The sequence below is a fragment of the Callorhinchus milii genome, unplaced genomic scaffold (assembly GCF_018977255.1).
Source record: "Callorhinchus milii isolate IMCB2004 unplaced genomic scaffold, IMCB_Cmil_1.0 Scaffold7, whole genome shotgun sequence".
Classification (NCBI taxonomy): Eukaryota; Metazoa; Chordata; class Chondrichthyes; order Chimaeriformes; family Callorhinchidae; genus Callorhinchus; species Callorhinchus milii.
In genome coordinates, this window is record NW_024704748.1 from 7257453 (window position 1) to 7284830 (window position 27378).

General features: G+C 44.0%; 1 protein-coding gene across 3 annotated transcripts in view; it reads right to left on the bottom strand.

Moving 5' to 3' along the window:
- pald1a (phosphatase domain containing paladin 1a) overlaps positions 1 to 27378 on the bottom strand; it is an 88527-nt gene that overhangs the window by 26590 nt on the left and 34559 nt on the right. For all 3 annotated transcript variants that reach the window (XM_042336998.1, XM_007899593.2, XM_007899600.2), the window contains exons 16-18: positions 26212 to 26352; positions 25388 to 25459; positions 23739 to 23879 (exon numbers count right to left, since the gene is read on the bottom strand). In XM_042336998.1, the coding sequence (XP_042192932.1) occupies positions 23739 to 23879; positions 25388 to 25459; positions 26212 to 26352 (354 nt within the window). The remainder of the gene's footprint in view (positions 1 to 23738; positions 23880 to 25387; positions 25460 to 26211; positions 26353 to 27378) is intronic.

Consider the following 27378-nt stretch of genomic DNA (forward strand, 5'->3'; position numbering starts at 1 on the left):
TGCCACCCCTCCAGCATTGTCAAAGCTGCCGTCATTCAGATGAGACACTAAATCGAAGTCAGAAATGTTCAGGCAGAAATGTTAAAGATCCCATGAAACTGTTTGAAAAGAGAAGGGACCTTTGTCCATTGGCCTGGAGAACAACCCTGCAATTGAACTGGTCATTCACCTCATGGTTTATTTGTTAGCTTTATGCTGTCTCAAATTTCTACTATGTTTGCCCACAAATGCAGTCAGAACAATTGACAGTAATTATTTGGAAAGTGCTTTGAGCTATTTTGACATGATCAGGCACTATAAAAATGCAAGCACCTCACACAAGTGGATTTAATATGTGTATTTAAGTAGATTTTAGTGCAAGTAATGATGATAGAAAATACATATAGTGTTTGGATTCAATGTTCTTTAAGCTAAAAATAATGGCATTCACTAAACAGAATTGCCATTACATGGGACGGGGGGTGGGGGGTTTCTATTGTAAATACTCAACACTGGCTAATGTTTTTAGTCACTTGTTATTATTTGACAAACTTAGACTGAGAGTCATTAACCACAGATGCTTTCCAGATATGTTGTGGTGATCTGGCTATGTATGGGCTAGTGGCTAATGTGGTCAAAGTCATTTTGCTTTTATGTCTAGAAGTGGCCTTTAAAACCGCTTCCCATGATGAGTAATAAGGTGCTGTCTGAGGGCCGTTCAAAACCAAATACTGGGTGACTCGAAGGCAATGATTTTTTTTAGCAATGCTAAAATCTGAGAAGCCCAGAATTAAAGATGCAAGCAATGATAAGGATATAATATAATAAAAGGAATAATAATCCTTTGCACTTGATATAGCGTCTTATCACACCATTGAAACGCCTCAAAGCACTTCACAGAATATATTGTAAAGTTAATTGACTGTGTGTTTTGTGGGATATCAAAAGGCTTTGGAAAAAGGACGTGGTTGTGTTTCTCCATCCGCCTGTTCTGGTGGGCAGTAAAGACCCTATTCAAAAAGACAAGGGAGTTCATCCCACTATCCTGGACAAGAACCCTTCAGGTAAATTGGCAATTCACTTCATGGCTGCCACATTTGCCTACTCTTACTCAGTCACTACAGTCAGTAATTACCTGTAAAGAGCTATGAGATGTTTCAACATTCGAGGAGCTGTATCAAATGCAAGGATTATTAAGTCACACTTCACTATTCAAAAAATATCTCCAGGATTGCAGTCTTATTGGAGCAGCTGAACTTGTAGGGCAAGGTTAATGCAAGACCTAGGGAAACAGAGGTTAGAGAGAGAGAGAAACACACACACCAAGAACCATTTAGAGAAACAGAAAGAGAGATACACACACATACACAGAGATGCAGAGAGAGAGAGAGAGAGAGACACATGCACGCACACACACACACATGCGCACTCGCGCGGTCAAAGGCTAATCTGTAATGCTTTCACGTCTAAAAAGGGGCCAGAACCAATTAATGCAGTTATTGGTTCTCTACTGCACTTATTTTTACTCCAATTGATCTGCAAGGAACACACATTGCTTCACTACAAAGTGCTGACTTTCATCTTTGCAACAGACCAAACCAATACAGCAATTTGATGAACATTCTTCAATCTTGTCACAACGAGCCCAACTGAACAGCTGAAGAATCCAACTGTCTGCTCTACAGTCCTTCCTTCATGTTTAACTGAAGCGCCTAAAACACAGGATTTAAACAAAAAGCCTCGAGAAACAGTAAAAGCTCAATATTCCATACATCCCAGAATTATTGCGAAGCTTTTGAGTCTTAATAATAATTCTTGCACTTGAAATAGCACTTAATCGCATTGCTGAAACGTCAAAACTTCACTTGGTTTATTTTTACCGAGAAGTTGTAGTGGCTGTGAATTTGCAAGAGAACGTGGCAACCAATTTACACACAGCAATGTCCCACAAACAGCCATGAAGTGAATGACCGATTTCATCTGGAAAACTGTTGGTCCAGATACTATGGTGGTGGTGGTGGGTGGGTGGGTTAAGGTGTTAAACTCCCCTCTCTTTCTAACAGTTCCACAGGGCTTTTAATGTCCACCTCAAAAGGCAGAAGCGACTGAAGGACAGCACCTTCAGCAATGCAGTGCTCTTCCTGCACTGTGCTCGAGTGTCAGCCTAGATAATATTATCACTCGTGATAGTTATCATCTATCAAACATATGCGGTCAAAAGCAGTCAATAGTTATCGCAATAACTATCTACAGCAATCAATACCCCACCAACCCCAAAGCTAGTCGTAATAACCACTGACCTAATTTAACCTTGGGTCAAAGTGAACGTGATCACATGCCCTGAAACAATTCTGACCCTGTTGTTCCTGATGGCCAGGCTTCCCGCAGGCACTTATGCTTCAAATGGTTGCTGTAACTAGAGCTAACCTGGGCAGCCTAAAGAACCCAGCGTACTGTCTGCATGTCAATGAAGCATCTACTGCACATTGTTGGTCTCAGGCTCCGAGGCACTTTTGCTGGGCTGGGAAAAAGGCTGGACTTGAAAACATTTCCCTCCCCCACGCCTGTAAACTTTACCTTCCCAAAGCACAAATCTTGGGCTGCCTCTTTAAACTGCTTCTGGAAAAAGGCTGCAGGTTTATGGAAGTGTGTGCATAGCATTGCGAGTTGACTTCAAGCCTTGAATGCCAAGAATCCTTCACAAATTCCCTTAGGATAAAGCTTTACAGGAGCAAAAGCTACATTTTTTTGGCATCAACTTTCAATGGATGTTAAGGGGGTGTTGGGGGTGGTGGTGGGGGGGAGATGTGTAGGTGAGCAAAGCTGCTGGTAGTTTCAATATAATGAAATTCCTGTGGTGATGATGTTTGAATTCTACCAGGATATACAGTGAAGGATTTTCTTACTGTATAATCACAGCCAGCTCCTCACATAGTCACCACCCGGCATTGGGTTGGAGTTGGATCAAATGATGCTTGGCTCAGCTCAGATGCACGGCTTCTCTGACAAACGATCAGCAATTCAAGAGAAATTGCTGAAGATTTCTCCCCCCCACTCCCTCGCAGATCCATTTAAGCCATGACGGAAAACGTCACAGGATATCTGGTCCAGCTGGGATCAGCTGTTCCTCTCCAGTTACAAAATTACTGCAAGAAACTGCAGCAAATCTAAGCATATCCAATTGGCCAGACTGCATTCTATTATTATATTTGATACAGCCCCTATAATAGCAGTCTCAAAACCCTTCACGGATAATCGCTGTCAAATGTAGTGAATGTGTATGGGTAGGAGGAGCTCTTTGCTCACAGCAAGTTCCGACAAACAGGGTTGGAGAGAGCGATCGATTATCTGGAAGATTGTCAATTTTGCTTCACTTGGATGGGTTCTTACAGTGGGAAGTCGACATGCTGCCAGAGGTAGGGCTTGGGGACTAAGGAGGCAAATTCCCAATGCTAAGCAGTAAAGATTAATCCCTCTCCAGTGTTAGGAAGAATTAATCAGAACTGGACTCAAAGTGATGGGTTCAATGTCAGACCGTGAGCTCATAGTCAGGCTGACATTCCAGGTGAGTGCTGGGGGAGCACTGCTTTTCAGAACCACATGTAGTAAATAAGCGATCACCGGCTTAGGCAAATTTACAACGATTGTAGAGGCCACTTTTTTTCTCTAACTTTGAATCGTCTTCAACTGCCAGGGTACAACAAGGAAGGAGGAACGGAGAAACAAAAAACAACATTGTGCTCAGCCCAAGTTCAAACTTTTCTCATTAAATTTAAGTCTGATTGCTCCGAGTCAGGTAATGATGTTCATTTCCCCTTGAAATCTCTAAATCTGCCAGATTCCATCAGCCTTCTTTTGCAATTTTGTTGCATCAATTTGGATTGAAGCCCACCCCTCTCACCCCCCCACCCCAACTCATTTTACTGCAAAGCCAGCACCTTTGCAATTGAACTGTACAAGGGAGCTTGGAATTTGCAGGCAGTTTACGGAACGCATCTGCTTGGAACTAGGAAGAACTTTTACAGTAAAAAGTTCAACCACTCCGATTTGATATGAAGCACAGAAACATCCTGTTATTTCTTTTGACTTGGGCTTGCTGGCAACTTCCGGGTGAAAAGTTCAGCCCTTGGGCCAGCCTGGGTATGGTTGCTATTATGAATGGGCGTGGAGACTGGATGCAATTCCGTGCACTTGATCAACAAAAGTGTGAACTCGGGCCAATTCTGGCCAAATGGATTCTGAGGGGCAACCCACTTTTAAACAGATGACGGTACTGACAAGTGTTATATACACCAGCAGTCGGTGTGTGTGGCTTTGTTGGAGGGGCCGTCTTTCGATTGAGACATTAAAGTGACATCCTGTCTGCCTGTTCAGGTGGACGTTAAAGATGGCACTATTCAAAAAGAGAAAGGAGTTTCGCTCTCCTGGTGTCCTGGCTTGTCGTGGCTGTTTGTGGGATATTGCTATGCACAATTGTGCTGCCTCATTTGTCTACGAATACACAGTCACTCTATTTCAAAGTAACTCCTGTGAAAAACTTTGAGACGTCCTTCTGACATGATGAGGCGCTATACCAAATGTAGGGATTATTATTCAGGTAGACATTAAAGATCCCATGGGAATGATCACACTTTCTTGAGCTGAAGCAATCTTTTCCAATCTGCTTGTCCAGTCAGGGAGGAGGCTCAATCTAATATCTAATGTTTGCTCTTGTGAAACATAAGGTAATCATCGTAAAAGCTAGAAGGGTTGGGAGGTGGTGACTACATAAAATCACTCGGAAGTCACCATCTCACAAACATTTTGGTGTTTGTCATACATCTGTCTGTCTGTCCGTCCCAACAAAGTCTTTGCCTTTTTGCTGTATGGACATCTACCACTCTGGCTCACTCAGTTAGTTCTCACCTCAAGGTCAAAAGGTTGTGGATTCCAGCTCCAAGACAAGACTTGAGCTAACAATTTTGGCTGAGACCCCAGTGCATTACGGAGGGGAGGGGGAGCGTTGCAATATGGGAACGACAAGCTTCGGATAAGCTCAACCGTCTCTGCCTGTTTAAGTGGATGCCGAAGATTCTGTGACATTATTTGGAAAGAGAAAGGAGCTTCTCCTGATATCCTGGTCAACAATCCTCCATCAAAAACTCGGTCATTTACCTCAGGACTATTTATGGGACTATTTATGTTAGCTGCTGCAATGACCTACAAATACACAGGCACGACACTACACTGTAATTCCTTTTTATGTTTGACATGATAAAACACTCTAAAGGTTCCTTGCTTTTCCTAATGGTAACCGCTTTAATAATATATAATAATAATCCTTGCATTTGATATAGCGCCTTATCACATCGTTGAGACGTCTCAAAGTGCTTCAAAGAATATATTGTAAAGTGAATTGACTGTATATTTTCCACTTCAAGGTGGCTCCGTTTACTTCTGCTTGCGGGCATTTATGACCACTCTTGGGACAGAGAAAAAAAGGTTTTTAAAACAAAGAGGAAATTTTGTCTCTCACCCCAAACTTCATTTTAACATGATCTTTCAAAATCCCACCAATCTGTCCCAAACAAACAGCAGAGCAGTCTCCCACAGAGGTGAGCAGAATGGATCTGTAACATTTAAGTGCAACAGAATTGTTCCTACAAAGCATATGTTGTCAATTATTAGTACATGGGAGTTGCTGGGGTGAAAAGGACAATTGAACTTACTGCCTAATTGTTCTCTCAACTAAGGTTACAGGTCTGTACAGGCAGCAATTCATCCGCATCCCATTCAGAACAAAAATGTGGTAATTGTCTTTTAATCAATGGGACTCAAATTCATGAACCGTTACACTGAGTTTGTCAAAACGCAAAGGCATCAATCTGCTCCGTGAAAAGCTAATGATGTGTCGATTGATAGCTTTTAACCTCAAAAGGCAGAAAACAGCAGCCTGATATTGAAATGTAATAATTGAATGGCGTGTTTTGAATCCAGTCTTGCCGCTTTTATATACCGTGGAGGTGAGATCTTTCAAAATCCCAGCTGCCTGTCCTTTGTGTGTCATGGCTCAGTTGATAAAGGGGCTCCATTCAGTAAGGAAGCGAGCCAGACAGAACAGGGAAGTTCCGAGCTCAGTCTGTGTGAGACCCAGCCTGCCAATAGTGGAGTCAAAATTTCTCTTCCCAGCTCTGAGTTAGGGACTGGAGTTTAGAATAACCACTGCAGAGTATGCACTGCTTGGTCAACCATTCCAGATTGATAACGCATTATTTTGTTGTATTGCATAGCCCCAGTAATATGTTCTCACGTCGGGACTTTGAACTCACATTGTCTAAGGTGACATTGCAGTGCAGTAAAGTGGGTGTGCAGCAGTGTTGGCGATACCATCTTTCAAATGACACATTAAACCGAGGTCCAGTCAGCCTGTTAAGGTGGACGTTAAAGATCTCATGGCACTATTTAAAGAGAGAAGAGCGTTTCTCCCAGACCACCAATATACATAATATGGAGGGTGGTCAGAAACCGTGGAACGAAGAACCAAAAGCAAAAGCTTCAGGATAAGAGTGGTGTTGGGGGGGGGCGGGGCGAAGGAAGAGGAGAAAAGGGAAATAAATATTTGTTTAAGAAAAATATTGCCATGTTTTACACAGAGACCTGGAAAAAACTCTTATTAATACTGTATACTAGCAAGACAGCTTTTGAAAGAATGAATTAAAATGATAAAGTTAGGGGAGATGGTACAGATTCCTTTAATATTCTATGATATTAATATTTGTGGAGCCCTGTAGTGTATTGGCTAGAGCTCTCGCCTCGCAAGCGAGAAGACCCGGGTTCAAATCCTGGGCGGGGTGAAACCTTAGGCAAGTTTCCTTACTCCACACGTCTCTGTTTTACTCAGCAGTAAGTAGGAACCCGGATGTTAGTCGATTGGCAGATTGCTATCTGGGGATAATAATTTCTTCCAAATAATTAATAATAATAATTTGTTTACTCAATCCATGACAGTTTGTGGGACACTGCTGCGTACAATTGGTTGCCACATTTTGCACACAAAATATACAATCAATTCACTTTATAGTATATTCTGTGAAGAGCTTTGAAACGTCTCAATGATGTGATGAGGCTCTATATCAAATGCAAGGATTATTATTATTGTTAAAAGCTAACCTTAGGGTAACCAAGGCAATAAACCCCCACACGCTCATTAACACAGCCCAGTGTTCAGGTACACTTGAAATTTTTAACTGTTGTTCTATGATATTCTATATGTGGAATTTGTATTAATTGTACAAATTGGTATTTTTTCCGGGATGGGGAAAGAGACATTGATCTATAGAGGAAATTGCTCTTAAGGATCAGGTTATGAAGTGGGACAGTCTGCGTAAATCACGTTGAGCCAGGCATGATTATACGGTGCTTTATTTGGTCTGGAGCATGCAACCCTCTCTTCAGTTCAGTTCTGTCCAACTGAAAGAGAGCTCAAATCCAGGTTGAATTCCTTCAACCAGCTCATGGCAATCAACCTCCATCAATCTTTTCAGAGACCCACACCGGCTGATTAGCAACGCTGTCTGACTGCCTGCCTGTCTGCTTTGTTTAAAAATTACCAGCAACTCTACCGACCCTCCTCTGGCCCAGTGGGAAAAGTTAAATATATTTCCTTCTTCCCCCCACTCATTGTAAATCACTCTGTGTAACACAAAACCAGTCTGTGTGTGTGTGTGTATAGAACTGAAGTTCTGCGGTGAAACTACAGCAACTCAAACTTTGTGGGATAAAACAATTAAAGATAGAGCTTAGATTTGGAACCAAGCACATGTTTGCTGCATCATTCACAGTCTTTACAGTTAAACTAAAATAATCAATAACAGAGGCAAAGTTTGTCTTTTTGTCTGCTTTGTGGGAATGGGCAGGAGATGGGGGAGAAATGTGAAACAAAATGAATAGGAATAACAAGCAGTTTGTGAACTATAAGCAAATCGAGAGCAAAAGCCACATAAAACAAGAAATCTCTATTAATGCTGTGCTTATATCATGCCCTTTAAAAGCAATGATCCAGGGGACGCTGAGCGTAAATGCTGGTTGACAGCACAGTCCCAAATGTGACCATAACTCTGAGATCACCTTGCGAAAGTGCTTTCAGCTACAGACAGAATAAACAGAGTTGATTGCCCACTTTACGGCAGTTTGTGGGACTTGACCATGCGCAAATTGACCACCAAGGTTTCCTACAAATACTCACTCTAGAATTGATACCAATTACCTGTGAAGCGCTTTGAAATTTTTGACATTATATAGCATTATATCAAAGGCAAGGATTCGGTCAGGGGGTTTAACACCAGCCCTCAACATATGCAGGAGGTAACATGTTTCTCAAATGAAAGGGCACACACCTGGACATTATAAAACTGAACTTGAGTCAACTTCAGTCAATGTTAACCATAGAAATCTACTCCACCATAGGAAACCCATTTCACCTATTATATCAGTGTCAATCAAGTGTTTGCTTCTCCAGCGAAACCATCAGGAATTCATGTCAGCTGAGACCTGGCGATCTGGAAATTGACCATTTTCTAACTGGCTAGCGAACAAGCTGCACATATGTGCAGTGATACTGCCTCATTGTAAGGCGGACTGGGATTTTGTGGATTCCAACCACGGAGTTACAACACAGCTCCATTAGGAAGCCTGGTTGTTAAAAATTGCTCACTTGGTGCTCTCCATTAAAAAGTCCTTTCATGTTTTCCCAGGAGATTTAAAGTTCAGGAAATGGGGTGTTGGTGTCAATCTTGACCCCAACCTAAGCGTCCAGAGCAGGGGACAAGTGATGCCCATTACAAATCGCTCATTCAGTTCCCCCAAACTAACCACTGTTTTGGAAGCATCTACATAGCCCTGGGAAGAAAACACTGGATACAGCTGGACTTACTTAGCTCCCATCTGTACACTAGAAATCATCACTTTGTACCAACTGAAGGACATCTTGAATGCATGTGTTCTCCACTTTTTTTGTTCAAAACCCTTTTAAAAAGCTCTCTCTTTGACAAAGCTTTTGGTCACTCTACCTCCCTTTACCCACTTTACTCAGTGCCCTACTGCCCACGTAAAGAGCTTCAAGATATTCTCCTGCGTAAAAAGTGCTGGGTAAGTGCAATTAGAGGTTGTATTCGTCACTCCCCATTTGAGCCACATCTCTGAATTGTACAACACAAGTGCTTGTGGTATGTTTACCTCTCACTCTTGCTATCCTTGTACTTATAACAATGATCCTTGAATTTTATATAGCGCCTTATTACGTTATCGAGACATCTCAAAGCGCTTCACAGAATATGCTGTAAAGTATATAAGACAGTATATTTTGGGGACTTACTGGGCATTGTACATCCACTTCAAAATCAACATGTTTTTGGCTTATACAATCATATATATGTAGTGGTATTCACGTTGGGAAGATGTCTCAAACGCTTTGCACATCAGCTTGGGGGTTGGGAGGGAAGCGATGAAGCTGAAGAGAGTGAGAGTTAAGATGACCAAAAGTGCAGTCAAACAGACAAGTCTTAAGGTTGCTTTATAATTAGGTGGTGGGGAGTTGTGGGGGGGGGGGGGGGGGGGGGGGGGGGGGGGAAGGTGAGTCAGAGATCTCTGTGATGGGATTCCAGAGAGGAGGAGCAGAATGGCTGAAAGCTTTATCAATCCTGGTGGGGCAGAGCAGTTGAGGAACACGAAGCAGAACAGTGCTCACTGAGAAGAATGAACAGCTGGTTCAGCAGAGTTGCTGGAGATCACAGAGCTATGGCGGGGGTGAGGCCATGGAGGGATTTGAATGTACGGGCAAGGATCCTGAATTCGAACCACTGGGGGATGTGGAGCCACTGGAGCTGAGCGCGGATGAGAGATGATAGGCTCACAGAGCTTGGTGTGGAAGAAAACACAAGTTTTGGATGGCTTCCACTACATTGTCCCAAACGCAAACAAAAATTGCAGATTCATTCAGGTGTCGAATAAGATTGAATAAGAAACTGGTTTAAACCAAGACCAGGTTTCCAAGTTGCTAAATTGTACAACTCTTCATGGGTCAATGCAGTAATGGCTGGAGCTAACCGCATGCATACTTTGGTTCCAAAAACAACCAAGCAGCTAGTTTTGAGCCAAGTGTATTTACTGTATAGTGCAAAACTGTTTCCGCTTTGGGGAAGGTAAAAGTTCAGTGAACGATCGATTGCTGTTTCAATGTCGTACACAATTGGCTCCTTAGACCTCAAATTCTGAAGATCTTATCCACGCTTTGCTGGCTGATGAGAAAGGAGTTTCGTGGAGATCAGCTCAAGCTTGCTTACACAGCCCCCACTCTGTACTGAGGTGGAACTGAGCTACGGAGTGTGCATTATGTTGAGCTGGAGTCGATCCAGCACGCCAATGCTTGGGTACTGGAGCCGAACAAATATCTCGCCTAGCTCCAAAACTCGGTCCACAGATGTTCTAAGTATTTGGCAGGCAGGATAATAGCACGTTGTGGCTATGTGTGCGGCATATGTAGAGTACCATTGTTCTTCTGTACCCGCTACTATCGGGGCATTTGTGAAGGGAAGAAGATATTAGTGGATTCTGCCGTTTCCTATTGAGCAAGCTTCCTCTCTCAGGTACATTGTGGCCAATTATCAAACCTGCCTTTGGGTCCTGCAGTCAATCAGAAGCCAGCGACTGATAAGTGGGAATCCAAAATGACAGCAAATAAGCCAGAGCCCACTGAACAGAGAACAAACAGATCAGTATGAATCCAGGCGGTCGATTCAGAACAGAATGGTGAAGCTCACAGATCATCTTGCGTACCTGTACTCTTGAGGAGGGAATGCCAGAGAGAGATCAGGAGAAAGTGGAAGAAGACTTGCTTTCTTTAGTAACCTTTTCCTACACAAACTGATTATAGGCTATCTGTAAAATGCAACACTTCCAGCAATAGAGGCCACCAGCAGTTGTACTGATGTCTGAAAAAAATGGTTTCTTTATACAACAACTCCTATTTATACAGAGCTCTTCACGTGAAACAGCGTCTCGGAGGGCTTCATAGTGGCCGAGCCAGGGGGAGGGAGGAAGTGACTGTAAGCACAGTCAAAGAGGAAGGTTTTCAGTTCTGATCTAAAAGAGGGGAAGGAGGGGGCAAGGCAGAGCAACTGAGGGAGAGAGTTACAAAGCTACGGTGCGTAGTGACTGAAAGTGTGGCCGCCAATGGTGAAGCGGAGGGAATGAGGGACAAGCAGGAAGCCAGAGTCAGCGGGTTTGTGGAGTGGGTAGAAAGGAGATCAGAAAGGTAGGGAGTGCCAGGGCAAACAACATAATGAAATTATAAAGGTGGGGCTGTTTTTCTTTTCCGTGTAGTGACTGTGTACTTGTAGTCAAATATACGAAAATGGGTTTGTAGGCATAAGGTCGGAAATACAATAATTGCAGGTCTAGAAGTAGTTATCTTTCATTAAAGATTTGCCGTTGCCTGAACCACCAAAATCCGAAATGCTAACTGATGTCTTGGGAGTGAGGCAGAGGGACTTGGGAGATGGGAGGCGGGTGGAAATGGGAGGAGAGAAAATAACCAGATCAATGAAAGAGCAGAGCAACACAAAATTATAAACTGCCAAGAGAAAGTGAAGGCATTTAATACAACTTTTCTATATAATGGGGAAGTTCATGTACAAGGTAGAAGAATAAAAACCTTTTTTGCTGGCCATATTTTGGTGTCTGTAGGTAATGTGCTGTGAATTCTGAAGAACTGTGACCCAGCGGTAGACTCAGAAACCCAGAACTGCCTCGAGGATCAGGCAGGCGATGGGAGTCTGACATTTCACACAGCTTCAGGAAGCGTCTGGTTTCGAACTGATAGCTCGACTACAGAGAGGCTTCTGTGCTTTTGCTTTCCTGCACGAGACATCTTGAGAGTCTGTTTCTCCGCCAGGACGCGCTGGGCCCTCTGTTGGGGCGGCTTAGCTCGCAAGCACTAAATCACTCCGTGCCTCAGCATTCTGGAGCAAACAATGAAACCCTGATGTAGCGTTTTTTTTAAAAAAAAGAAAATAGAGCACGTCTGGCTAAATAAAGAGACTGAAGCATATAATTGCATCCGAGTCCTGTGGCAAAAAAGTGCAGACAATCCTTTGGGCTTTTCTTGAAGCACCAGTAGAGGTTTCTAAAACGACAGTATTTGTACTGTGGTGTTAGGCCATCACGATAATTGATGCGGCAAAATGGACAGGAGACGCTGATATTGCCAGCGGTCTGATTTAATCTTCCTAGTGGCAATACAAAATGTGCTCAACCTCTGCCAGTCTGCTAAAGTTCTGCAGGGGCCACTTTATATACACACATTTTGGCAGACTTCACTCTCCTCTGTTGGGTGTATGGCACTAATAGCATACGGAGCAATTGAGATAAAACATCCCTACCCCCACCCCAAACCCCCCCCACACTATTTTTATAACCTACTACGGTTATAATTTCATGGCTCCAATTTCACTATAGGGAAGAGTCTGAATTTTCACAAAGCATTTCTTTCTTTTTTGTCAGCCGGGTGTCTGACACTCGCGGGAACCCCTCACCGTGCTTAAGAGTATCCGAACCAAGATGAGAATTCCATGCATCCCACCTCACGTGGAAATCCCAGAGATAGATTGATGGAATGGAATGTGCACTCTCTCTCCCTGGAGGGATGCATCCTGCTTACCTAATTCTGGAAAGTATTAGGTGTAGGTTGGCAAGAGCCAAGGTTTGGGGACCCCAGAGTGTGCTTTGGGGTAACTGCTGGAGTCTGACCAGCTAAAAGTATTTCAATTGGCAAGTAAACAAAATGTAATTTTCATTCATGGTCGAGAGAGATAAACTTCTCGCCCACACCAAACCTCACACGCCCGTCACTTGAGTCAGGCTCCAATGGATTGACTTTAAGATAATCACAAATCACCTCACACCTCCTTACCTCACACCTCTGTAATATTCCCCTACCACACTCTACTTCTTGTCCCTCTCCAATTTGCAGATTTTGTTCCACATTTGTCTACGAAAAAAAGTCACTACACATGCGGGTACTTGCTGATGAAATGCTTTGAGACGTTTTGAGCCGCTACAAAAATGCAAGTTCTATTTTGTTAAAACTTTCGTTACCATTTGTGGGCACAGCAGAGATTCAAAATGAATGCAGCTGCAATTGATAAAAGTGGTTAAAGGATCAAGGGGAGAAGCTCTTCTCTAATAAACTGAGGCTTTGTGGAATGATTACTCACAATTATAGTTATTTTCCTTCCTAGCCAACTGAGCAAAGCTGCTGGAGTCCACTGCAGAAACGTCAGTCCACTTTTACTGAAGTGGAAAAGTTTGTTTTTAATTTCAATTGTAAAGTAAAATAAAGTTCCCCCAGTAAAGCACTGTATTGCCAGATTATATTATGAACCTAACTCCAGGAGCTAAGCATCCTTGTCCTTCCCTACGCCCAGTGCCACAAAAGACACATATGGTATTTCTTAGATGCATAGAATCTTACAGCACAGGAGGAAGCCATTCGGCCCATCACGCCTGTGCCGACTCTCTGAAAGAGCTATCCAAACAGTCCCACTCCACTGCTCTTTCCCCATTTTTCTTTTCCAAATATATATCCAATTCCCTTTTTAAACCTGCTTTCACCACCCGCAGGAAGTGTCAAGATTACAATCGAATAGAACAATATGCAAAAACTCTGCAAAATCTCAAGTGAAAGTCAATGATCTCAAGGCCACGACCAACAGAAATGTCTGGTCTCAGGAGTGCAAACCACAGGTTTTAACCTGTCCCCAAACCCAGGTAATACTTGGTCACATCAGTTTGTTTAGCACACACTGGGACCTGGGGAGCCACTCAAGTTCGTCACTGAAATGCCAGCGATATTTCACAGCCTGGTATCAGTACTCACTCTCTGGTATCAGTATTTTACAGGGTACATACTGTGTCTGCATGTTTATAATTAACAGCTATTACCAGTTTTACGAGAGTTCCATTGAGTTTTTGCATGTTGGCTCCATTACACAGTCTGAACTGAGCTCAATGATGCGCACGTTATACTCCCATCTGATGTCGCTACCACAGAGTTACCAGAAGGTGCAGTAAAGTTCAGGGACCCAACATTACAATAAGGATAAATTTTACAGACCCAAGTGCAGCAGGGTGAAGCCATTCTTTCCTCATCTGTTTCACCTTAAAATGTTGTTTTGAAGTCCACCTGACGTTTACAGACAATGGAACATTTTACTGGGACTAATTCACCAGCGTTGGGCCTGGTGTGAGCAAGTAGCACAGGTGTGATTCTGTTCAGCAGTGAGAACTTGGTCTTCAGAGTGACGTGATTCATTCATTGACAGGCTGAGAATTCTTGCACCTTCCAACCACCAACCCTATATGCCACCGGCATTTACAATTCATTGAATGACTCCACATTGATAGTACCCAAAACACTGTAAACACTGAGATCAAAATGCACCAAAGAGCTTTTTTTATCTGAACCTCCCTCGCAATCACCATTTTTCCCTAAATTCTCAGTCTGCTGAAGTCAAGACTTAACAACTTTCAACTTTTAACTCATTCTTTCCGAGGATCATAAGATTGCTGGGCAAGCAGAGGGAAAACTTGCCAGACGTGCTATCAATGGCAAGCTATGCGGATTTAGCTGGTTAGACTCCAGAATTACCTCAACTCATACTCTGGGGTTCCCAAGCCTTGTCTCTTGCCAACCTGCGCTTAATCATTTCCAGAATTAGATAAGCAGGATACATCCCTCCAGAGAGAGAGAGAGAGAGAGAGTGCGTATTCCATTCCAACAATCTATCTCTGTAAGTGGAATGCATGAAATTCTCAGTTTGGTTTGGATCCTCTGGTGATGAGTTTCCGCATATGTCAGACAACAGGCTGATGAAAAACAAAAAATCTTAAGACTGCGGAATTCACCTCCCTCACTCTTCCTGTCCTCCCACCATCTAAAACCAAACTCGGTGTCACTTAACCGTTAAGTCTCAATTTGTTTCAGTTTCTCTCTCACTCTTCCAACCTCAGTGGTGACCTGCACCTTTGGAAGAACATCTCTTTGACTGGGTTTCCTAACAAAAAGGACATCCAAAGCCACATCACTCCCAAACTGGACTGGGAATATTCACAGTGAGATCATTAACAACTTACATCACCCAACTTCAGCCTAAACAAACATGCAAACTGTCGCCCAGCTGCACTGGAACCAAACCACAAAGAAACTAAGATTCAAAGCCGTTGATGTTTGTGGTGGGATGGGAGGGTGGGGGCGGAAGGGAGAGAAGGAATGGAAATAAGTATCAGAAACTCCAAATCCGCATATTCTATGAAACTGTTTGGCTTAGCGCACTTGCCTCGGACCCATATTCGATTCCTGAATGGGGCGAAACCTTAGGCAAATTTCCTTCCTCCACATACCTCTGCTTACCTAGCACTAAGTAGGAACCTGGATGTTAGTCGATTGGTGGATCGCTTTCTGTGGGGAATAATCCCACAAAAAAAATGTGGTCATTCAATCCAAGACTGTTTGTGGGAGACTGCTGTGTGCAATTGGCTGCTGAATTTCAGCCACAAAATAAAGTCAATCCACATTACAATATATTATATGAAGCGCTCAATGACGTGATAAGACGCTATATCAAATCCAAAGATTATTATTATATTATAACCGTTTAAGATGGTACAGAATTTATAAGAAATATTATTATTACTTAATGGTCTTAAGGCTAAGACCATGAGAAGTTTGGACTTCAAGAGTTTTAACTCTAGCGTATTTTCCTTACAAACTATTCCAAAGGAGCTTGCAGTACCCCCATTCGAGTCTGTAAAGCTCAGGCATTACCCAATGAGCCATAAGAGCAGGTTTACAAATGCCCCATCTAAACGGCTTTGACACGACTTTGTAAATATTTCCTGTGGGGTGAATCAGGGCAAAGGCACTGGCTGCAGAAAGTTGAGTGGAACATCAGTGTTACCAGAGAAAAGCAGAATAAACACGCAGCAGAAAAAAATTGCAGAATGTGCATCAAATAAAGATTACTGTAATACACATTTTTGTTCTGGTAAGAGATGAAACCTATAATTTTTTCTAGCGTTCGATATTATGAAAAAGGAATTTGCTACTTAGACCACTCCCCCCACCGCCCCCACAGCTCTGCCAATTCTGAAAATGCCAGTAGGTATTCGGTTTGCGGTAATAAAACAGCACGAAAAAAGAACACTCCATAAAATCTCTAACCTCGGTATCTGAAGGGTACCAGTGCTTGCTGACTGTGCATTCACTGAGTCCCACATTGCCTTCATTACAGAACTGTAGACCAAAACCTAAGGCCTGCAATCCGACACGTCTCATTTGAAAGACGGCACCTCCGACATTGCAGTGCTTAAACCCACAACCTTCTGACCTGCAAGTGAAAGCGCTACCAACGAACCAAACTGACACACAAACATTTGCTCAGGAGAAAGAACGATGCAATCAGCGACAGGCTCTGTTCAGACGGATGAGAAGGCACTATATCACTCAAGATGGGCAATGGGTGGAATGGATAAGTATGGAATACAATAGCAATGAAGGTTCCCATTCAGTCTGTTCTGGACTGGAGCCCAGGCCCCAGAGCTGAGCAGATCTCTACCAAAGTGGTGAACTATCGAGGTACGTGTTCAGTCTCACGCATTCAAACAAGCTGGATGAATGCGCCAGAGTTGTCTAACTGATAGACAGAGTTCTACTGGTTAATGCAACAAAATCTCTGTGGAGCTGCTTCCTGGTCACATGGACTTTGCAGCTTCTGAAAATCAATCTGCGGCGCCTGGAGACTGGGATCTAATCAATGAGCCTTCCATTAACAGCGTAATGATATCATACTGACAAATAAATGCACAGAAAGCCATGGCAGAGGTAACACAAGGGCAAGAACATTGTACATCGTGATAACCTTCACTGGGCTGCTAATACTTGCCTTAATTGTCAGGTCCACCCCTGCCCTCACCCCACGTCAGCAAATACACCAAAGGATCGCTGAGCAGTGATCGGGAGCAGGGACCATAGCTGATCAACTAACTGCACACAGACTGGGATCCACACCTGTAACCTCTGGTTTGTAAAATCTGAGGTTAAGGTTGGTTAAGGTATTGGACTTGAAAACCAATGGGGTCTCCCCACGTAGATTCAAACCCTGCTCGCTGCGTTACGTTTTTTGTGCGTCAGTCTGGCACAGAGGTAGTGTTCTCGCCTCTGAGTCAGAAGATTGTGGGTTCAAGCCCATCATCAGGATTTGGAATGGAATATTTTGGATGAGCAGTGGGGAAGCTCCTCTCTCTATCTTTTTTTCTTTAAAAAATGCAAATTAAAACTGAAAAAAATAACTTGCATTTATATAGCGCCCCTCACGCAAGGTAGCGAGCCAAAGCGCTTGACTGAAATCAATAAATAAAGGAGTTCCGATGTTTGGAAATTCAGTAACAAAAGAACATAAACTTGGGAACGTCACCAGAAGAGATAAGCGGAGGCTTGAAGAAACATTTTCACGCGGAAGGTTACCAGAATGTGGAATTCTTTGCTCAAACAGCTACTGTTACTGAGGCCACAACATTTCGAATGGAGTTGGATACCAATTTCAGCAACAGAAATATAAAGGCTCCAGGGAAAGTGAGGGCGGTTAGAGCAGTTAGCTCCAGTGGAGAACCTGGCAACAGCTTAGGTGCGATGGGCCAAATCACCACTCGATTCCCGGGCAGGGTGAAACGTAAGGCAAGGTTTCTTACTCCACACACACGTTTCTGTTTTCCTAGTAATAAGTAGGAACCCAGTTGTTAGTCGATTGATTGGTGGATTATTCTGTGAAGCTCTTTGAGAAATTTCAATGATGTGATAAGGCGCTACATCAAATGCAAGGATTATTATTATTAGCATGATGAAAAGGATTCAGCACAACACCCAATGCAATGAGGTCCCTCCAATACTTTGGTCTTCAAACCATTGACTTTGCAGCTAGTGAAGCCAGGAGCAACTATTTTTAAGGGCACAGGCAATGCTGAAATAATTTTCCAGCTGAATCGAGGGCCCCACAGCAGTTGGCATGGGTTTGTTTCTGGTTTTGGCATCTGCTCTGCAGTTTGGGGGCCTTGCTTCGCAAATAAAAATAAGCAACACAGTTACTGCAGAAAGCGAGAGAAGAAAATGTTTTGCTGAGGCAATCGCAGGCTTGCTTTGACTCTCCTGCTTTGAGGCATCATCTATTCATTCATAGGACCTCCCTATGTCTTCAAACTGCTTACTCCCCAACCCACTACCCACTGCCTCTGCTCGACTGGTTCCAGCCTCCTGCTTGTCTCTCGTGCCTTCCGTTCCACCATCGGTGGCTGTGCTTTCAGCCACTAGAACTCCGAAACTCTGGAACACTCTTCCTCTATCTCTTCGCCTTGCCCCTTCCTTCACCATCTTCAGGTCGCATCTGAAGGCCTTCCTCTTCGACTGTGACTGTGTATTTTGCAGGCAATACGTGACAGCTAATTGCATGCAGTAGTGTCCCACAAACAGTTGTGGATTCAGTGACCAAATGTATTTACATAAGAACCGCAAAAAATTGACTTCTAAAGTAAGATGGAATTTAAGAATTTTCCACAATTCTGCACAATCTTAAAGTCTAAAGACAATATATGGTCTGAAGGTAAAATTTCAGACCTGAAGAACTGGACAGAGAGAGCTATTTTGTTATCAACAAGTTGCCTTTGTGACCAGCCCAATTGTTGGTTATATATTTGGGGAAGTTTTGTGGTTAAGACACACACAGACATGTAAAAGGATAGACTAAGCAAAGAAAATGTTACGCCAAGAATACACGCAACTTTCTAAAGATAGGTATTCAGAAGTTCTGATTGCAGGCCACTGAAACAGTTTATATTTCTCAATCGATGAGGAACAAGGACAGTCCAATAATACACACAGCACTGGTCACAGCTGTCTCCCCAAAGCGATCAGTTGCCTGCATTCTGAAACAGGCAGACGGAAACTAATGCCTTGAGGTCTGAGATGGTGAAATTGATTGTGCAGCGATTAAAGACCGTAGTTCCCTATGCCAATAAACCCATTTAACAAACAACAGTATTGTTGGAGGTAATAATAAATGAGAATAATAATAATCATCCTTTCATTTGATCCTGTGGTACTATTCAAAGAAAGAGTCCCCCAGATCAGATTTTGCTTTGTGGGACATTGTTGTGGTAAAATTGATTGCTCCGACTGACTACAAATACACAGTCACTACAGCAGATGGCAATTCCCTGTGAAGGGCTGTGAAACACTGACACTAAAGGCCCTACCTCAAATGCAAGGATTGTTATTCTATTGTACAATATTTTAATTCCACAGTGAAGCACTTTCATTTCTCCTGCTGGTCAGCCTCTCCATAAACAGGGTTTCCTGGGAAAAGAGACAGAAACTAATACCTTGATGCCAAGCGCTTTTCACCTGCTCACACTGAATGCGAAGCCACTGTAGCACTGAGCTCCCCGCCTGCTGTAAATATTTACTTTGGCACCGTGCAGAATGGCACAGGGAAATCAAACATTGAGAGAGAAGGGGAGAGAGGGAGAGAGAGAAAAAACACCTTTCCCCATTATTGGTTGCCCTTATTTAATAAGAGCGCAAGTCTGTCTGCTGGCACCGTCACTGCCAGAACTGGCTGGAGGATCAACACAATCTGCTTCCAAGAAATACGAGGATTCATGCACATAATACCAGAGGCATTGCACCTCCCGAGCCACGTACAGTTCAGCCACACAAAAGGCAGAAACCCGCGCAGCTCTGTACAGTAACAGTGCAGTTTGGAGGTAACACCCAAATGCCCATGTTTCCTGCTAAGGGCAATGCTTGGAAAAACATTCCTCCCCACACCCCCTCCCTCCTTACCCCACCCAGAGCAGAGGTCAGGGAATACTGCAGAAAAAAGCTTCATTGTATCCCAGGGTGCCATTAATGTTCCTCAGCCTGAGGTAATTCAACGGGGTTAAAGGGCCACATATGGCTATGATTGGCCTTGAAACTGGTTGAAATATGCTCCCTAAGAACACACAGATAAGAGCCTGTCTGTTCTGTAATGCAAGCAAATGAATAGGAGAGGGAGGATTTTGCTAAGCAAACGCAATAGAGAGGGGCACTATACACGTCAATTCATCTTCCTCCCTGTCACGACTTCTCTTTCCCCTCCTACCTCTGTCCGCCCACCTCCACCGCCCCCACCACCCCGCACCCTCCCATAAGGGATTGTGAATTTCCTCATTAGAAAGCGATGAGGAGTTCTGTAATAGACCCTGACGTACATCTCCATCATCGGGCTACTTCATTCCATTGCATTCTCAAGCAGCTGCTCGCATCAAAACAGCTGCATTCTCAGCCCCAACACCCGCTGAAAACTAAGCAAGAATCGATCGTATGTGCTTTGGAGCAACTGCCTGCCCTTCCAGGGCCTGATGACAAGCCAGGCTGGACAGTCTGTCATCAGCAGTGCCATGGAGTAATGTGTAGCCACCTGGCTCGGCAACCGAGACTAGCCAAGAGGGTCAAAGCCCTTCTGACATTTCGTAGCAAGCAGGTCAACTTGGAGCGAGTTCAGCCACCAATCCCCCACCACTACCCCACACCAGAGGAAGACTGAAGTTAACAAGAATAAGATCATGAGGAAATTTGGGCTTCTGATGCGGAAATTAAAGGATTGAGTTCATTGCCGAGTCCCTGCAGGAGTGACTAATCTGCAAACTCTCACTGTCTAGCTTCTCTCATGAAGAACAAGCAGAGGGACATCATTGCAGCACAAGGCGGCCCCTTCAGGGGAGGATGGGAGACACCAGACAGGGCCTTAAGCTGCAGTGTTGATGTACGACTCCGGAGAATAATAATTATCATCCTTGCATTTGGTAGAGTGCCTGATCATGTTGGAATGACGTCTCAAAGTGCTTCACAGGAATTACTGTGAAATGGAATGACTGTGTATATGTAGCAAACACGGCGACACAATTGTGCACAGCAATGTCCTACAAAACAGCCATGAAATGAACGAGCAATTTTATTTTTTGAGGGATTGTTGGCCAGGACTCCAGGATAAACTGCCTTCTCTTTTCCAATAGTGCCGTGAGACTGATCACCGTAATAGGCAACGGGAACTCGCAGTTTAATGCCTCATCTGAAAGACGTCACCTCCGACAATGCAGCACCCTGCACCCCCCCAGCAGTGCATTGGAGTGTCAGCGTAAATTACGTGAGTTCAAGTCCTGATGCACGATTTGAACTCACAACCTTCTGGCTCAGAGGCAAGAGTGCTACCACTGCATCAGGCTGACACACAGTCTATTATTTATTTATATTACTATTTATTAATAATATAAATACACTGAATACACCAAAGCTATAACTGGTTGACTAATGGGAATCTGAGAGCTGAAGCATAAGGCTCTCATAACATCAGCACAAGACCAAGCTATTATCAAAATAAGATCTTAAAGAGAAACATTGATTCAAAATGCTGACTAACCCATCAAGCACCTGAAACATTGCCATCATGTCCAGCACAATCAGGGAATCTGTATTGACATAACATTGTAGCTAAATATATTCACTGGACAATTTGTGAACACTCTGATATTGATGTAAAGACCAACTTACATGAACATCAACCAGCAAAATAAGACCAACTTACATGAACATCAACCAGACATCAAAAAATAACATCACCATAATCTGGGCCTCACAAATACATACACGTAAAACAGACCCTGTTAACCCTGCAAGCCGAAGCTCTAACAGGTAGGGTGGTCCTAGCTGGACAAGCATCAGGAAAGCTTGCCAGGCAGCGATGTCAATGGCAAGCTACATGGTTTTAGCTGGTTACATTCCAGCAGTTACCCCAACGCACACTATGAGGTCCCGAAACCATGGCTCTTGGCAACCTGCGCCTAATACTTTCTGGAATTAGGTAAGCAGGATGTGTCCCTCCAGGGAGAGAGTGCGCATTCAATTCCAACAACCTATCTCTAGAATTTCCATGTGTAGCTGGGTTGCATGGAAATCTCAGTTTGGTCTGGATACTATTAAGCATGATGATGGGTTTCCGCATGCATCATACACCAGCTGACCAAATGAAAATACACCATAAAACAGTCATCTGTAACAAAGCAGACACTAATCTGACAGTAGACTTGGTTTAATGCTGCACCTCCTCCATCTTTCCCATTTTTTCCCTCCCCAAAGATCAGTCTGACCTGGTACATTATAAATTGCATGTGCACTTAACGTCAATTGCACAGCAGAAACTCTTAACCTGAAAGTTTGGCTTCGAGTGAATGGGGAGAACATCTGTCAGCTTGTAACAGCAAACAAGTAAAACAGCTCCGACAAGGCTATCTAGGGCACATTGGAATGACTTGACAGGTAGGTGTGATGTTAAACTGAGATTCCCCATTAAACGATTCCGTAATACTATTGGAAAAGAGAAGGGAGTTTCTCCTGGTATCTTGGCCAACGCTTCCTATGCAGGAAGTCACAGGCTTCAGAAAGCGACGTTCTTCATTGGTGCTTCCTGAGCAACCTGCACAGGGCGTGACACGAATGATAATGATCAACCTGGAGGTTGGTCATTATTTCATGCTTTCTGTTCATGTGCTGCGTTTTCGCCCACAAACTGTACAGTCAATTCACTTTACAGTGTATACTCTGAAGCAATTTGAGACGTCTCAACAGCGTGATAAGGCACTATATCAAATGTAAGGATTATTATTATTATTAACGTGGGAGGGAATGGACCCAACTTTCAACAAAAAGGCATCAAAACTTTAACAAGCGTACATTCTGCTGGTTGGAAGCTGTTGGAAGCATAAGTTCCAATAAAACACTACAGGGGTAAAAACGGCAGTCTAGTCTCCCTGTTGCGCTCGGGAGAAGAGTTGATTTTGGCTGCATCCATTCCTTTTATTGCCTGCAGTTCCAATTTGACAAGAAGTGATCCAAGTATCAGAGCAGGTTTGCCCCCTACTGGTCAAATGCAACATTAGACCCAGTCTGCAGAATTTTCCCCCCGGCCCCCCCAACGTTCAAATCCGACTTAATCTTTCCATTTGCCTTTCGTGTCGGAAGAACGTCTCAAAGCGCTTCACAGAATTTACTGTGATGTGCAGTGACTGTAGGCTAACGCACTAGCCAATTAGCACACAGCAACGTCCCACAAATAGCAATGGAGTGAATGATCAATTTTATTTGTTGACCAGGACACCGAGAGAAATTCCAATCTCTTTACGAATACTGCCATGGGGTCCGTGACGTCTACCTGAACGGGACCTCGGTTTAACGTCTCATCCAAAGGATGGCACCTCCGACAATGTATTGCTCCCCTACATTCCGCACTGGAATGTCAGCTTAGACTACATGGGTTCAAAGTCCTGACTTGGGATTGAATCCATAGCCTTCTGACTCGAAGGTAAGAATGGCTCTGCTCACCACACATCGTGTGACGTGCGCTTCACTCTGCTTCTACTCTGACCAATAGTTCCCCCCATCGCGCAGTCTCATAAAAGACCGTGATGTTCAAAATGATGAATAATGAACATTTAGTGCCGCACAAAGCATATACATCCCACCTCTCCTTAACAGTAAGCATTCAAAACCAATTTGAAAGGGTGAAATACATTATTCATGCTACACTGGGCTGGTTTCAGTGTCAGAGCTCATGTGCATTGTCCTGGCCAGGACTCACCTGTCGGTAAGTGCAGATGATGATTTCGCGGAGGTGGTAATGCAGGGGGGTCATGGTTTCGCTCACAGAGTCCAACGCCATGTCAACCTCCTTCTTCATTCGATGGCCGTCTGGCAGCAGTCGGACCAGCTCCATCACAACCTGCGGGCAACAAGGTTCCTGACATCAACACGGGCATTCTGTGCTGCTTAAGTAACAATAATAATCCTTGCATTTGCTATAGCGCCTCATCACGTCATTGAGACTGATCAAAGCGCTTCATAGGACATGCTGTAAAGTGGATTGACTGTGCATTTTGTGAGCGAAATGCAGCAGTGAGTTGAGCACAGAAATGTCCCACAAACAGCCACGGGAGTGACCAATTTTATTTGAGGGCTTGTTGGCCGGGATACCCAAGGAGAGAAACCCCCTTCTCTTTTTGAAACTTCTCAGCTGAAGGACGGCATCTCCGACATTGCTGCACACTGCATTGAGGGTCAGCTTAAACTGTGTGATTCCAAGTCGTGACGGGGGGCTTGAACACACAACTTTCTGACTCAAGAGGCGAGAGCGCGACCACAGCGCCAGGCTGGCACAAGCCTTGCCAAAAGTAAGTGTTGAACAACAACAAATTGCCTTTATTCAGCGCCTCAAAGTTTCTGCTGGTCTCTTTAACCTCAGAGGGGTTCTGCAAATTTCAAGCCTTGGATTGTCAATTAAAAGAAAAGGTCTGAGAATTCCCCTTTCTTCCCTTGAGGAAAGCCAATGTCACGTCCTTCTGATAATATTACAATTTACCTGCAGTGACTAGCACAGAGCTGTGTGTTTGCAGGGATGGTGTAGACTAGTGACCACCATGGGAAACTGGACTCCGGAAGAAGGTCAGATCAAAGCAGAGTCGCAACAGGTCAGAGTGATGTACATCTGAAAGGGTTTCTGAAGGGAGTCTTCATTGGGTGCAAATCAATTGCTTGGATAATGAATCACGATAAGATGCACCATAAATTAGACCTTTCCTGTATCCCAAAGAGGAGTCTCACAAGAAAATATAGGCAGCAGCAGTACTAATCTGAACCATTATTCTGTGAAGCGCTTGGAGACCTCTCGTGGCCGTGAAAGGGGCCATATCAAATGCAAGGATTATTATAATGAAAGTCCCCTGTTTAAGGTAACAAATCCCGTCAGAGGAACCTGTAGTGAGCTTGAGGCCATCTGACATTGCGCAGTATGGGCTTGAAATAACTGAGCATGGCTTGGTGTCTGACCCAATGTTGTTACATCGCTCCCATTCCAAATGCGGCACATCTCATGTCTCTCAATCACTGGACAAGGCAAAGTGATGTTTGCTGAGCAAGCTCTGTCCGTACTGATTCTGTCACTTTTAAAGAATCCTCTATCCTTCCTCTTCTCCTCACTCCCTGCCCCCTCACACATGCCCGCTCGCCCGCCCAGCCAGGCACAGAGGATCTACAGCACCACAATTAACCAGAGAGACACTGAATTCAGTGAGCAGACAGTCGTTCAAAGCCACTTGTGTGTCGACGGCAGCACTGAGAAGGGTGAATGGATTTGTTGCCACAGAGCATGCTGGCACTCTGTGGGAAACTATTGACGCCGTGGTTTAAAAAGGTGCCCCTGTTCCAGCGCCCGATTTCTTCTGCTCTACGTACCTCAAACTCCCCCTTTGTATACTTGGCGTCAGGCACGCTCACCAGCTCGTCCTCACAAACCTCAGGAATACCCTGGAATAAAGACAAGGTTGTGTATGTGGGTGCGGTCACAGTGCAAGGCTCACACGGCGATGGGAGCAGCTGGTTGTCAATAACTCACTGAGTACAACAGCTCAATGAACGACTGTTGTCGGACATTACTTTGCGCAATTAGCTGCCGCGTTTCGCCCACAAAAATACACAGTCAATTTACTTTAAAGTATATTCTGTGAAGCGCTTTGAGTCTCTCGGCGACGTGATACGAAGGAGCTGAAATAAGCCGTCAGAGATTCATTTCTCTTCCGTCAATCCATCATGTTACGGAAGATATTGCATCGAATGTGGCGACGGATCATTAACTGCCATGAAAACGATGGCGCTCACACTCACACTGATCCTCTGGCTGTCTAAATAACGGTTAATCACTTGTACTGAATACAATGAAGTACTTCTAAATACAATCATCATCATTCTTCCACATGTTTTTAGTCGTTGGTTTGGTCACTAGTGCACTCTGGTGGGATGGGGAGGAAAGGAAAAAAACATGGAGGTAACGGGACTTTGTGGATACCCTGTACCCACGTATGTATAATATAAATACACACACAAGTCTGAGATATATACACACACACAAGCACATGCCTTTCAGTCTCTCCCTCTCATTCTCTGTGTGAGAATATCTGCTCTCTCTCATCATCAATATCATAGCAAATGAGTTAATCGATGCACACACAAGAAATATTGCATTAAAATCCTTCTGTCTAAAGCAGAAGGAATGTACCCACGTGGAAATGCCAGAGAAAAAGCACCGATATCACCATGGCCATCGTGGTCCTTTCTTTTCCGTTGTGACAATTAAACACAAACGCAGAACGAGAATCCTCAGCCAAAATACTCTTCATGGCTTTCATCAGCTTATCAAAGTCCTGAGGGGGGGAGGGAAGCAGGGGGAATAGGGGGCAAGAGACAGAGAGAAATAACAAGGACTTCAGACATAAGGTTCACATTAAGTGCATTGATTTGACACACAATACACTGAAACACTTTGAGACGTCCTCCTGACATAAAAGGCCATATATCAAATGCAAGAATTATTATTATTAGTCTATAGTCAAGAATTATTATTATAGCCTATAACCCGCCAGTATCCTGGCCAACAATCCCCCAAAATAAAAATGGGGTCACTCGCTCGATGGCTGTTTGTGAGACACTGCTGAGTGCGACTGGCTGCTACATTTCACCCACTAAAATAAAGTCACTCCAATTTACAGTATATTCTGTAAAGCGCTTAGAGACTCTCAACGACATGATACGGTGCTATATCAAATGCAGGGACTATCATTGTTGTTATAATCAAATAAGCAGGAGGTTTAAATGCTGCACGGTGTTGCTTGTAATATCTCAGGGCACCACGAGAGGGAACTATTGTGTGTCAATCTCAGCCAAGGTTTCAGAGTGGAATGAACAGTAGAGCTGGATCATCAAGTCTTCCATGTATTGATTTCTTATGAATCCTAAATACTTTCACCGCACTGCCGTGTGGGGCGAATGTTCTAACTAGCCAGACAGTGGTGAGACACCACAAGTTAATTGAACACAGAATAGGGAGGAGCATCTGAACCACAGCCCACGGTTCCCGTGTTGACGATGTGCAGGGGACACTTTGCAGGCTCACTCGCTGCTCCAGCAAAGTCGATGCTAAACAACAACTCTCCCGGACAATTACAGGGTTTATTAATGACACAATTAAGCATCCCGTTGCACAGGAGATTAGAGCCTGGGGTCTGGACACCGGTGGAGGCGTACACTAACATACGCCAGTGCTGTAACTCTGCGATCTCCTGCGGTCCCATTCCCTCGCCCACTCCCTCTGCTCTACAAACTCAGGCCTGCTTTATGTCCCCTCCACCTCTAACGCTGTCTCTGTCAAGCATTCTGAGGCGATCTAAAGG